A 13,052-nucleotide genomic window follows, 5' to 3' on the forward strand; every position below is an offset into this window, starting at 1 on the left:
CTGTAGTCCCAGCACTTTGGGAGGCTGAGGCAGGCAGATCACCTGAGATCAGGAGTTCAAGACCAGCCTGACCAACATGGTGAAACCCTGTCTCTACTAAAAATACAAAAATTAGACAGGCGTGTGGCATGCACCTATAATTCCAGCTACTTGGAAAGCTGGGGCAGGAGAATCGCTTGAACCCAGGAGGTGGAGACTGCAGTGAGCCAAGATTGCACCACTGCACTCTAGCCTGGGTGACAGAGTGAGACTCTATTTCAAAAAAATATATATACATGAAATATTGAATTGAATAAAACTATCAAATAAAATGTTTTCGAATTTGTAATGAGAAACTTCCCTCCATAAATGTAACTTTTTTTTTTTTGAGACAGGTTCTTGCTCTGTCGCCCAGGCTGGAGTACAGTGGCGCCATCTTGGTTCACTGCAACCTCTGCCTCCTGGGTTCAAGCCATCCTCTCACCTCAGCCTCCCAAGTAGCTGGGACTACAGGCATGTGCCACTACATGTGGCTAAGTTTTGTATTATTTGTAGAGATGAGGTTTTGCCATGTTACCCAGGCTGGTCTCAAACTCCTGAGCTCAAGCAATCCACCAACCTCAGCCTCCCAAAGTGCTGGGATTACAGGTATAAGCCACCGTGCCCAGCCCATAAACATAACTTTCTAAAAGTCAGTTTTGATACTTGAAATGGGATAAATGAAATTCCTGATTAAGACTTTTAAAATTTTAATCCAGGCCAGGCATGGTTGCTCATGCCTGTAATCCCATTTCTTTGGGAGGCCAAGGTGTTTGGGATTGCTTGAGCCCAGCATTTTGAGACCAGCCTTGGCAGCATAGCAAGACCTCATCTCTACCAAAAAAAAAAAAAAAAAAGCTGGGCTCCATTGGTAGGTGCAGTACACCTGTAGTTCCAGCTACTCAGGAGCTAAGGTGGGAGGATCACTTGAGCCCAGGAGGTCAAGGCTGCAGTGAGCTGAGATCACGCCACTGCACTCCAGTCTGGGCAAAAGAGCTAGAGCTAGATCCTGTCCCCGTCACCCCCAAAAAAAACCTGAAGAAAATTTGAAGAGGAATTTTTTTAAAAAAAAATAGATTCAGGGGGTACATGCAAAGGTTTGTTACATGGGTGTATTGTATAATGCTGGGATTTGGGCTGCCAGGGTGCTTGTCATCTGAATAGTGAACATAGTGACCAATAGGTAATTTTTCCAACCCTTGCCCCCTTCTCTTGCTCCCTGCTTTTGGGGTCCCTAGTGTCTATTTTTTCCATCTTTATGTCCGTGTGTACCCATTGTTTAGCTCTCATTTACAAGTGAGAACATGCAGTATTTGGTTTTCTGTTTTTTTGTTAATTTGCTTAGGATAATGGCCTCCAGCTGCATCCATGTTGCTGCAAAGAACATGATTTCATTCTTTTTTATGGCTATGTAGTATTCCATGGTGCGTGTGTGTGTGTGTGTGTGTGTGTGTGTGTGTGTGTGTGTGTACATATAAGTATACCTGATCTCAGGTGATCTGCCTGCCTCGGCCTCCCAAAGTGCTGGGACTACAGGCATGAACCACCATGCCCAGCCGATATATTTCAAAATATATTTGTAAGTTTATTTTTCTTCTCATGATTATATAATATACAGAAATATAATGAATGTTTTCACCAAACTACATATCGATGCTGCCAAATCATCTTATATAACCCTGTGTATCACACAAAGGATATCATTTTTGATGTGTGACATCTTGATCAATGTGACCAATACTGATATATATACATATATATTTACACACACACACACATACATTTTCTTTATCCAGTCCACCACTGATGGACACTTAGATTGCTTCCATGCCTTTGTTGTTGTGAATAGTGCTATTATAAACGTGAATGCAGGTGTCTTTTTGATAAACATGAGTGCAGGTGTCTTTTGCACTACCCTTTGGGTAGATACCCAGTAGTGGGATTGCTGGGTTGAATGGTAGTTCTATTTTTAGTTCTTTGAGAAATCTCCATACTGTTTTCCATGGGGGTTGAACTAATTTGCATTCCCACCAACAGTGTATAAGCATTCCCTTTTCTCCACATTCCTCACCCACATCTGCTATTTCTTGGCTTTTTAGTAATAGTCATTCTGACTTGTGTGAGATGATAGCTCATTGTGGTTTTAATTTGCATTTCTCTGATGATTAATGATGTTGGGCATTTTTTCCTATCTTTGTTGACCACTTGTATTTCTTGTTTTAAGAGGTGTCTGTGCATGTTTTTTGCCCACTTTGAAGATAATTTTTTTTTTTTTTGAGACAGAGTCTTGCTCTGTCACCCAGGCTGGAGTGCAACGGTGTGATCTCCGCTCACCGCAACCTCTGCCTCCTGGGTTCAAGCAATTCTCCTACCTCAGCCTCCCAAGTAGCTGAAATTACAGGCACGCACCACCATGCCTGGCTAATATTTTGTATTTTTCGTAGAGATGGGGTTTCACCATGTTGGCCAGGCTGGTCTTGAACTCCTGACCCCATGATCCGCCTGCCTTGGCCTCCCAAAGTGCTGGGATTACAGGCGTGAGCCACCGCACCCGGCCGAAGAGAAATTTTTGATAGTTACCATCTATGTGAACAAGAATCCTCATTCATACAAGGAAACATTAAGAAGTTTTGTATTTTCAGTAATGGTCGACTCTCTGTAATTTGCACCACATTTTTTGTTAGGGCAATGAAGGAAGCTAGATGAAATTAGTAGTAGGATAGGCTAACTGCTGCAACAAATAACCCCCAAATTAGAGGATTAATAAACAAACATGTATTTCTTGATCATATTACTGTCCAATGCAGGCTGACAAGGAAATGTAGCTCCATGCAGTCCTTCATGGACTCAGACTTCATCTCTCCTTTAAGTCCTTAGAGTCCTCTCTATTCACCTGCAGCTGAGGAAAAGAAGGAAGATTCTGTGTAGAGTGTTTTTATGGGCTAGACCTTGAAGTGATCATATTACTGTCTCTCTCACTCCCTGGTCTGAACTTGATCACACAGCCACACTTAAATCCAAGGGAGGCTGGGCAATAATACAGACATACCTTGGAGATATTGCTGGCTTGGTTCCAGACCACTGGAACCGATGAGTCGCAGGAATTTTTTGGTTTCCCGGTACATATAAAAGTTATGTTTATACTGTAGTCTATTAAGTGTGCAATAGCATTATGTCAAAAAAATACATACTTTAATTTAAAAATGCTTTATTACTAAAAAATGCTAACAACTATTTGAGCCTTCAGTGAGTTGTAGTGTTTTTACTGTTGTAGGCTTTTCTTGCCTCAATGTTTTGTTTCTTTTTACCCAGACAGAGTCTCACTCTGTTGCCCAGGCTGGAGTGCAGTGGCATGATCTCGGCTCACTGCAACCTCTGCCTCCCAGGTTCAAGCGATTCTCTTGGCTCAGCCTCCTGAGTAGCTGAGATTACAGGTGCAGCCACCATGCCTGGTTTTGCTTTTTGTTTGTTTGTTTGTTTGTTTGTTTGTTGAGTTGGAGTTTTGCTCTTGTTGCCGAAGCTGGAGTGCAATGGCGTGATCTTGGCTCACCGTAACCTCTGCCTCCTGGGTTTAAGTGATTCTGCTGCCTCAGCCTCCTGAGTAGCTGGGATTACAGACATGTGCCAGCATGCCTGGCTAATTTTGTATTTTTAGTAGAGATGGTGTTTCTCCATGTTGGTCAGGCTGGTCTCAAACTCCCTGCCTCAGGTGATCTGCTCGCCTCGGCCTCCCAAAATGCTGGGATTACAGGCATGAGCCACCGTGCCTGGCCTGGTTTTGTATTTTTAGTAGAGACAGGGTTTCCCCATGTTGGCCAGGCTGGTCTTGAACTCCTGACCTCAAGTGATCCGCCCACCTCGGCCTCCCAAAGTGCTGGGATTATAGGCATGAACCACCATACCCAACCTCTTGCCTCAATGTTGATGACTGTTGACTGATCAGGGTGGTGATTGCTGAAGGTTAGGATGACTGACAATTTCTTAAAATAAGACAATGAACTTTGCTGTACAATGGACTCTTGCTTTCACAAAAGATTTCTTTCTAGCAAGTGATGCTGTTTGATAGCATTTTCTCACAGCAGAACTTCTTTTGAAATTGGAGTCAGTCCTCTCAACCCCTGCCACTGCTTTAACAACTAAGTTTATGTAATAGTCTAAATCCTTTGTTGTCATTTCAACAGTGTTCACACCATCTTCACCAGGAGTAGATTCCATCTCAAGAAACCACTTTCTTTATCATCCATAAGAAGCAACTCCTTATCAGTTCAAGTTTGATCATGAGATTGCAGCAATTCAGCCATATCTTCAGGCTCCACTTCTAATTCTAGTTCTCTTGCCATATCTCTCTACCACATCTGCAGTTACTTCCTCTTGAACCTCTCCAAGTCATCCATGAGGGTTGGAATCCTCTTCTTCTAAACTCCTGTTAATGTTGATATTTCGACCTTCTCCCCATGAAGCACTAATGTTCTTCATGGTATCTAGAATGATAAATCCTTTCCGGAAAGTTTTCAATTAACTTAGCCCAGATCCATCAAAGGAATCGCTATATGTGGCAGCTATGGCCTTCCAAAATGTATTTCTTAAATAATTAGACTTGAAAGTCAAAATTACTTCTTGATCCATGGGCTGCAGAATGGATGTTGTGTTAACAGTCATGAAAACAACATTCATTTCTTTGTACAGTTCCACCAGAGCTCTTGGGTGACCGAGTGCATTGTCAATGAGCAGTAATTTTTTGAAAGAAGTCTTTTTTTCTGAGCCGTAGCTCTTAAAGGGGGCTTAAAATACATAGTAAACCATGCTATAAAAAGATGTGCTGTCATCCAGGCTTTGTTGTTCCATTTTTAGGGCACAGGCAGAGTAGATTTAGCATCATTCTTAAGGGCTCTAGGATTTTCAGAATGGTAAATGAGCATTGGCTTCAACTTAAAGTCACCAGCTGCGTTAGCCCCTAGCAAGAGAGGCAGTCTATCCTTTTGAAGCTTTGAAGCCAGGCATTGACTTCCCTCTAGCTATGAAAGTCACAGAGGGCATCTTCTTTTGATTCATCTGCCTTGAAAATCTGTTGTTTAGTGTAGCCACCTTCATAAATGATCTTAACTAGATCTTGCTGCAGCTTCTACATCAGCACTTGCTGTTTCACCTTGAACTTTCGTTATGGAGATGGCTTCTTTCCTTAAACCTCATGAACCAACCTCTGCTGGTTTCCGATTTTTCTTCTGCAGCTTCCTCACCTCTTTCAATCTTCATGTAATTGAAGAGAGTTAGGGCCTTGCTCTGTGTTAGGCTTTGTCTTAGGGAAGCATTGTGGCTGGTCTGATCTTCTATCTAGACCACTCAGACTTTCTCTAAATCAATAATAATGCTTTTTTACTTTCTTGTAGTTTGTGTGTTCACTGGAGTAGCACTTTTTATTTCCTTCAAGACATTTTCCTTTTCATTCACAACTTGGCTAACTGTTTGGCTCAAGAGGCCTAGCTTTTGGCCTGTCTTGACTTTTGACATGCCTTCCCCACTAAGCATAATCATTTCTAGCTTTATCTTTTATATGAGAGATGTACAACTCTTCCTTTCACTTGAACACAGAGGCCACTGTAATGTTATTAATTGACCTAATTTTGATATTGTTGTATCTCAGGGAATAGGGAGGCCTGAGGAGAGGGAGAAAGATGGGGGAACAGCCAGTGGTGGAGCAGTCAGAACACACAAAATGTATCAAGTCCACCATCTTATAAGGATGTGGTTTGTGGCATCCCAAAGCAATTACAACAGTAACATGGAAGATCACTGATCCCAGATCACCATACCAGATGTAATAGTAATGAAAAAGTGTGACATATTGTGGCAGTTAACAAAATGTGACACAGAGACATGAAGTGAGCACATGCTGTTGGAAAAATGTCACCAACAGACTTACTTGATGCAGAGTTGCCACAAATCTTCAATTTGTAAACAAAACAAAAGTATCTTCAGAATGCAGTAAAATGAAGCACAATAAAATGAAGTGTGCCTGTAGTCTATCTGTGTGCCCAGCAAGAAGAGAAAAACATGGATATTGGTATGCACTAAGCAATCTTGTTTTCAAAATGAGGTGAGCTGAGCTTACTTTTGGCAGCCTTATTGGGTTAGTGGGACAAAAGTCAGAGACTAGGGCCATCCAAGGATGGGAACCTATTTAACTGCCTGTATCCCCCACTTTGGATAAGGTCCTGAGTGGATTTCATCCTGAAGTCCTGAAGGACTGCACTTAGGAATCAGTGTAAAGCAGAAATAAGCCAGCCCTCTCATGGACTTTAGCCAGATTTTCAGCTGAATACTTAGAAAACCTCAAGCCCTGAGCTTGGATTTTTTTTTTCTTTTTTCTTTTTGAGATGGAGTCTCACACTGTCACCCAGGCTGGAGTACAATGGCACGTTCTCAGCTCCCTGCAACCTCCGCCCCCAGGTTCAAGCGATTCTCCTGCCTCAGCCTCCCGAGTAGCTGGGATTGCAGGCGCCTGCCGCTGCACCCGGCTAATTTTTGTATTTTTAGTAGAGATGGGGTTTCACCATCTTGGCCAGGCTGGTCTTGAACTCCTGACCTCGTGATCCACTCCCCTCGGCCTCCCAAAGTGCTGGGATTACAGGCGTGAGCCACTGCACCCAACCAGATTTTTTTCTATATGTATTTTTTTTCAAAGGTAAAATCCAGGATGTACAAAGATAACCAGGCATATGAGGAGACAAGACATTGTGAATGAGAACAAACAAAAACAACAGACAATAAAATTAGGAACTCCAGATATTGGAAGTATGAATCTATATTTTAAACAGCTAGACTTACATATTCAAAGAACTTTTTTTAAAAAAAAGTGGGCTTGGAACTACACTTCAGAAGGGATCTAGAGATAATAAAAAGAGACATCTCGACCTTGAAAAAGAATCAGTGGAAATTCTAGAGCTACAAAGTGCAGTAACCAAAATTAAGGGCTCAAGGGATGAGCAGATTAAACACAGCTAAGGAGAAGCACAGTGGATCAGAAAAACTATCCAAAATGAATCATGGAGAAGTAATAAAGAAATATACAAAATAAAGGATAAAAGGAGAGTATGATGTTTAACCTAGGTGCATTTAAAGTATCAGAAGGAGAAGAGAAAGGGAATGGAGCAGAGGCAATATACATATGTAGATGTACTTGATATTGTCTGACATTTATGGAGAAAAATACAACACACTAGTCATCATGCTTACATGGGGAAAAATTGCTAAAATTAAGACATGCTATAAATGGGAGCATATTGACCTGGACTGTGGTCACAGGTTTTGACTGGTTTACTTTAAAGTACAGTCACCCCTCTGTATCCATGGGTAATTGGTTCCAGGACCTTCCACAGACACCAAATTTGCAGATCCTGAAGTCCCTGATATAAAGTGGAGTAGTATTTGCATATAACCCATGCACATCCTCCCATATTTTTTGTTTGTTTGTTTTTGAGACAAGGTCTCTGTCGACCAGGCTCGAGTGCAATGGTGGTGATCTCAGCTCACTGCAAACTCAGACTCCCAGGCTCAAATGATCCTCCCACCTCAGCCTCCTGAGTAGCTGCAACTACAGGCACATACCACCACACCTGGCTAACTTTGTGTATCTTTTGTAGAGATGGGGTTTCACTATGTTGTCCAAGCTGGTCTCCAACTCCTGAGCTCAAGTGATCTACCCACCTCAGCTTCTCAAAGTGCTGGGATTACAGGTGTGAGCCACTGGGCCTGGCTTCCTCCCGTATTCTTTAATTATCTCCAGATTATTTATAATACCTAGTGCAATGTAAATGCTATGTAAATAGTTGTTATAATCTCCAACTCCTGAGCTCGAGTGATCCACCCACCTCAGGTTCCCAAAGTGTTGGGATTACAGGCGTGAGCCACTGGGCCTGGCTTCCTTCCATATTCTTTAATTATCTCCAGATTATTTATAATACCTAGTACAATGTAAATGCTATGTAAATGGTTGTTATAATGTATTGCTTTTTAATTTGTATTGGTTTTTATGTTATATTTTTTTCCAAATATTTTGATCGGCAGTTGGTTGGATCTGCAGATGTGGAACCCACAGATATGGAGAGCCAACTGAATTGTTTTTCTTGTTTATCTTTCCTATTTATTATTCTTTTTTATTTTTGACTTTTTTGAACTTTTCTTTTTAGAAATATGCTTACCCATGAATTTATTGAAAACCAAAATGTCATTATTTTAAATTAGTCCTATTCTTATTGGATCTGATTTTTTTGGGGGAAAAAACTTCCTTCTTTGATAAATACATTTCATTCTTCTTTCTCATGTTTTTAAAGAAAAAAGTAATATTGCTATCTCTCGTGGCCTAAATTGAGAGAGATCTCTTTGGCAATGAATAACCTCTCCTTGTTTGAATGACTTTTTTTTAATTGTAGTAAAATACCATATAACATAAAATTGACCATTTTAACTAATTTTAAGTGTACAGTTCAGTGACATTAAGTACATTCATATTGTTGTGCAGTGATCAACACTGTCTACCTCTAGAACTTTTTCCTCATCCTAGACTGAATGTATTAAACAACAATTCCACATTCCCCCAATGACTGTTGTCTTGAAAGGAGAAAGATAACTCTATTGAGCTTTGTTTTCTTTATGTGAATGAGCATGTAAATGTTTTAGGGATACGAGGGGAAGGAATAGTTGCTAATGTAATGGCAAATGCAGAACCTACTGACAAAGGTATGTAATTTGTAAAATAGCTGAATGGGCAAAATTCTGATTTTTCAGTTGCCCTAGGCACTTCAGTGCACTTCTGATAATGATTTTCCTTGGGCATGTAGTTATTCTGATAGAAATCACATCCATGCATAACGAGTGAGCTTAATTATACATAACTACATACATAATATGAGGTTTTACATTTTTTTATGTATACTTTCTGGTTTACAAAAGATGAGACACTAAATCCTAACTGATCTCAAAAAAAGTAATGTACCCTCAGAGCATGAGAGTCTTAATGTATGAGTTTTCCTTTTTACAACAAGACATGTATTTTGCCCTCCCCTCTCTCCCTTTCGGGGATTGTTTTCACTATTTGGTGATTCCACAGTCTCATCTGGTGCCTGCTGTGACTCCCAAGACAGACAAGTGCACAAAGGCTGATTTAGGGTCTTGGATTCCTCTTGAGAATGACATACTCAATTCATTTGTACTGATCCCAATCATTTGAGCTCAAAATAATAAAAATAAAAGTAGCCAAGATGGTTTGAATACTAATGTATGCCCCAGGCACTGTGCTAAACGCTTTGCATATATTATTTTGTTTAATTCTCACAATTCTGTCAGATAGGAATCAAATCCCCATTTTACAAATGGGAAAACTAAGGAACAGGAAGATGATGTAACTTGCCAGTGGCACCCAGTTGATAAGTAGCAACTGAGGAGTCAGATCCAGGCCTTCCAGAGCCCTCACTCCCACCTTCTCTATTAACACGTGCTCCTGGTCTGTATTGGGCTCAACAGCAGGATTCTCTTGTAACAGAAGTAGGTTTAAACCAACCCCACCCCACTCCCAGAAAAACCCACAGCATGCTGGAACCCTCCATGGCTGAGGTGAGTGGCTTGTCTCAGCTAAGGCCAGGCACGAGGTCTGGAGGCAGAGGCTTTCCAGCCAGGGAAGGAAAATGGGAAGGGCGGAGCTTGCCTCCTCCTGGCTGCCATTTGTTATCTGGTTGGTGAGAAGAGATGGGAGGAAGGGGCACTGTCAGCACATTTCCAAAGGACTCGGGTCATCCTTGGTGCTCTTTGTCTCTGGTTTTGTGCCCATTGCCTAGGTCCCATAATTGCTGCATCCTTCTTAGAACTGCTCTCTATTTAGGGAACCACTTCTCCAGAACCTAACTCTCTGGATTTACTTGTACTTCCCCACACCTCCATGCAAATTCTTCTTTCCTGAGCATAACTGATTTCAGCTGGTTGGTAGGAGAGTGGTAGGCTTAAGTGAATGGACAAAGGTGAGAATGACTCTCCTCCTCCTCACGGTTTCCTAATTCTCCCAGGAATATCGTCATATCAACATTTCTGAAAGAAGTTTCATGCAAAGGACTTCCCAAATGAGATAGACATTTCTGGACAGGGAGGAATATTGATGGATTCTTCCAGAAACTGAGGAGGCTCAGCCACCTGTGTCCTAGAGGTCGGTCAGGGTGACCCAGGAGCTTCCAGAGGGACTTCAGAGCAGCTCCTGGGCCACTCAGTCTCTGCCTTCTCCCAACTCCAGCAGGGCCAGAAACACTCTCCCAACATTTGCTCATGGTTTGCTGCTCACAGAGTACAGTCATCCACAGGCAGCTTAAAATGAGCAGAGGTAACATTTCCTGGGAGTGTTCCTAACCCCAAAGAATGTGTTTGCAGATTGTGTTCCTAATGTTCAGGAGTTAAATTCATGTTTCAGAAACAAGCACTTTACATCTGTAGGTGGCACTTTTGTGAATAATATTGTGGACCTTGAGTCCCATACTCTCCTCGTATCAGGAGGCAGTGTACTGCCTCCAGTTATTCTGGAGCTCTCATCTGCTCCTGCTTATTTAAGCCCTTCGGTATTTCCCACAGAGGTTAGCAGTGTTGCACTTGAATAATTGTACCTTAAATTAAACTAAAAATAATTTCTGATGATTTTCATACTGAAGCACAGTCTTTATTTCAAAATGGTGGCATAATCTTCAGCATGCCGTTATCAAATAGCTCCATTGACCAATAGTGGCAGTTTGCAGTTGAGTCACGGGAAGGGTTTATTAGGACATGTTTAAAGTGATGTCATAGAAATAAAAATATGGACAGGGACCTAAAGACTACCAACTAAGGCTGTGGCTAGAGATATTCTTTAACTCCCCACCGCACTCTTGTCTTCTCTCTTGCCCCTTTTTTACATCACTATTAAGGCAACACAGTGTATGTTATCTGTGTCCTTAGCCTACTCTGAAAACACTGCCCTTGATTTCACCAAATAATGAAAACAATCCCCAAAAGGGAGAGAGGGGAGGGCAAAATACAGTGTCTTTTTGTAAAAAGGAAAACTCATACATTAGGACTCTCAATGCTCTGAGGGTACGCTACTTTTTTGGAGCTCAGTTAGGATTTAGTGTCTCATCTTTTGTAAACCAGAAAGTATATGTAAAAAAATGTAAAACCTCATGTTAGGTATGTAGTTATGTATAATTAAGCTCGCTTGTTATGCATGGATGTGATTTCTATCAGAATAACTACATGCCCAAGGAAAATCATTATCAGAAGTGCACTGAAGTGCCTAGGGCAACTGCCTGTGGGTAACTTGGTCAAGTTACCCACAGCTACCACCTAGATCACACCATGACAAGAAAGAGGTGTTTTTACACTAAATCAATCCAAAGGCAACCAGAATTGGTTTATTTTTTAATTTTCTTTTATTTCATTTTATCATAGCCACTTGGAGCCAGTGACTATTTGGAACTATCAAAGAATTTTGATACAATATTTTTACGAAACATTCCGCAATTTACTCTGGCAAACAGGACTCAAGGTCGAAGATTCATAACTCTCATCGATAACTTTTATGACCTCAAGGTAAGGATGTAGTACATTTTCTTAAAACTAAACACTTTGTGTTGCGGAGCCAGATTGCCTGGGCTGGAAATCTTGACTTAACGTACTTCTATCACTTACTTCACCTCTTTGTGCCTCCATTCCCTCATGTGTGAATTGGGGATGATAATATTATTTACTTCTGAGGGTTGTTGCGAGGACTGAAAAGGCAAATCCATGTAAAGCATTTAAAACATTTGGCACAAGCTGAATGCTGTATAAGCACTATCAGTAGAAGCAGCAGTAGTACTATAGTAAAGCTCCCATCACAAGACACTTTGCTATATGAATGATTGCATCATTCTACCAGACAGCTTATGCGCTTCATCTGTCACGTTCTAAAACACAATGTCTTGCATAAACTGAATGCTCAGTAAGTATTTGTTGCATGAATAAATGATTGCACTGATAGAATAATGCATGAGCAAGCCAGGTGTGATGGCTCATGCCTATCATCCCAGCACTTTGGGAGGCCAAGGGAGGATCGCTTGAGGCCAGGCGTTCAAGACCAGCCTGGACAACATAGCAAAATCCTAGCTCTACAAAAAATAAGAAAATTAGCTGGGTGTGGTGATGAGGGCCTGTCATCCTGCCTACTTGGGAGGCTAAGGTGGGAGGATTGCTTAAGCCCAGGAGTTCAAGGTTACAGTAGTGAGTCATGATCACGCCACTGCACTGCAGCCCTCCAGCCTGGGTAACAGAGTGAGGCCCTATCTCTCAAAAAAAAAAAAAAAAAAAAGAAGAAGAAGAAGTAGAAGGAGGAGGAGGAGGAGGAGGAGGAGGGAGGTAGGAGGAAGGAAGAAGGAAGAAGGAAGAGAAGGAGAAGGAGAAGGAGAAGAAAACAAATGAGTGAATGACTAGAGGACCCTTCTGAATATTGAAGCTCTCTCTCTCCCTATGACCCAGAAACCCCAGTAGCTAGCATTATACCATCTTGTTGTTTGTTTGTTTTTAATCCACATGTTTTAGTGTGAATTGCCAAGTCACTGCCCATTCATCAAAGGCAGCATGGCCTACTGGTTCAAGAGTGGGCCCTGGGGTCAGGCTGTCTATCCTAAAGACCATCTTAATCTCTCTGAGCTTCAACTGCCTTTTCTAGAAAAAGCAGATAATAATGGTACTTATAAAGTTGTTGTGAGTATTAAACAAGCATGTAAAGCACAAAGAATGTTGTCTGGCCTATGGTACGCTCTCAGTAAAGGTGAGCTATTAGTAGAATATATCTGTAAATATAGATTCATAGCAAAAGTACAATTTGAAATTAGAGTTAATTTAAATATTATTTTACCATTAGATATACTTTTTTCTCCCTATTCTTTGCACAGAATTAGATAGAGCAGTGATTCTAAATTGAAGGGGCTTTGTGGGAAGAAGATAAGCAACAGAATCTGCTGGGAGGGAGAGGTGACAATTTAATG

General features: G+C 41.3%; 1 protein-coding gene across 3 annotated transcripts in view; it reads left to right on the forward strand.

The window, feature by feature from the left end:
* The window catches only part of AFG1L (AFG1 like ATPase), a 238,672-nt gene that overhangs the window by 206,425 nt on the left and 19,195 nt on the right, over window positions 1–13,052 (forward strand). For all 3 annotated transcript variants that reach the window (XR_010134338.1, XM_004044494.4, XM_055390724.2), the window contains exon 11: window positions 11,476–11,616. Coding sequence is in view for 2 of the 3 variants with exons in the window: in XM_004044494.4 (XP_004044542.1) it covers window positions 11,476–11,616 (141 nt within the window). In the remaining variant the exon portion in view is untranslated. The remainder of the gene's footprint in view (window positions 1–11,475; window positions 11,617–13,052) is intronic.

This window comes from Gorilla gorilla, chromosome 5, assembly GCF_029281585.2.
Source record: "Gorilla gorilla gorilla isolate KB3781 chromosome 5, NHGRI_mGorGor1-v2.1_pri, whole genome shotgun sequence".
Taxonomy (NCBI): domain Eukaryota; kingdom Metazoa; phylum Chordata; class Mammalia; order Primates; family Hominidae; genus Gorilla; species Gorilla gorilla.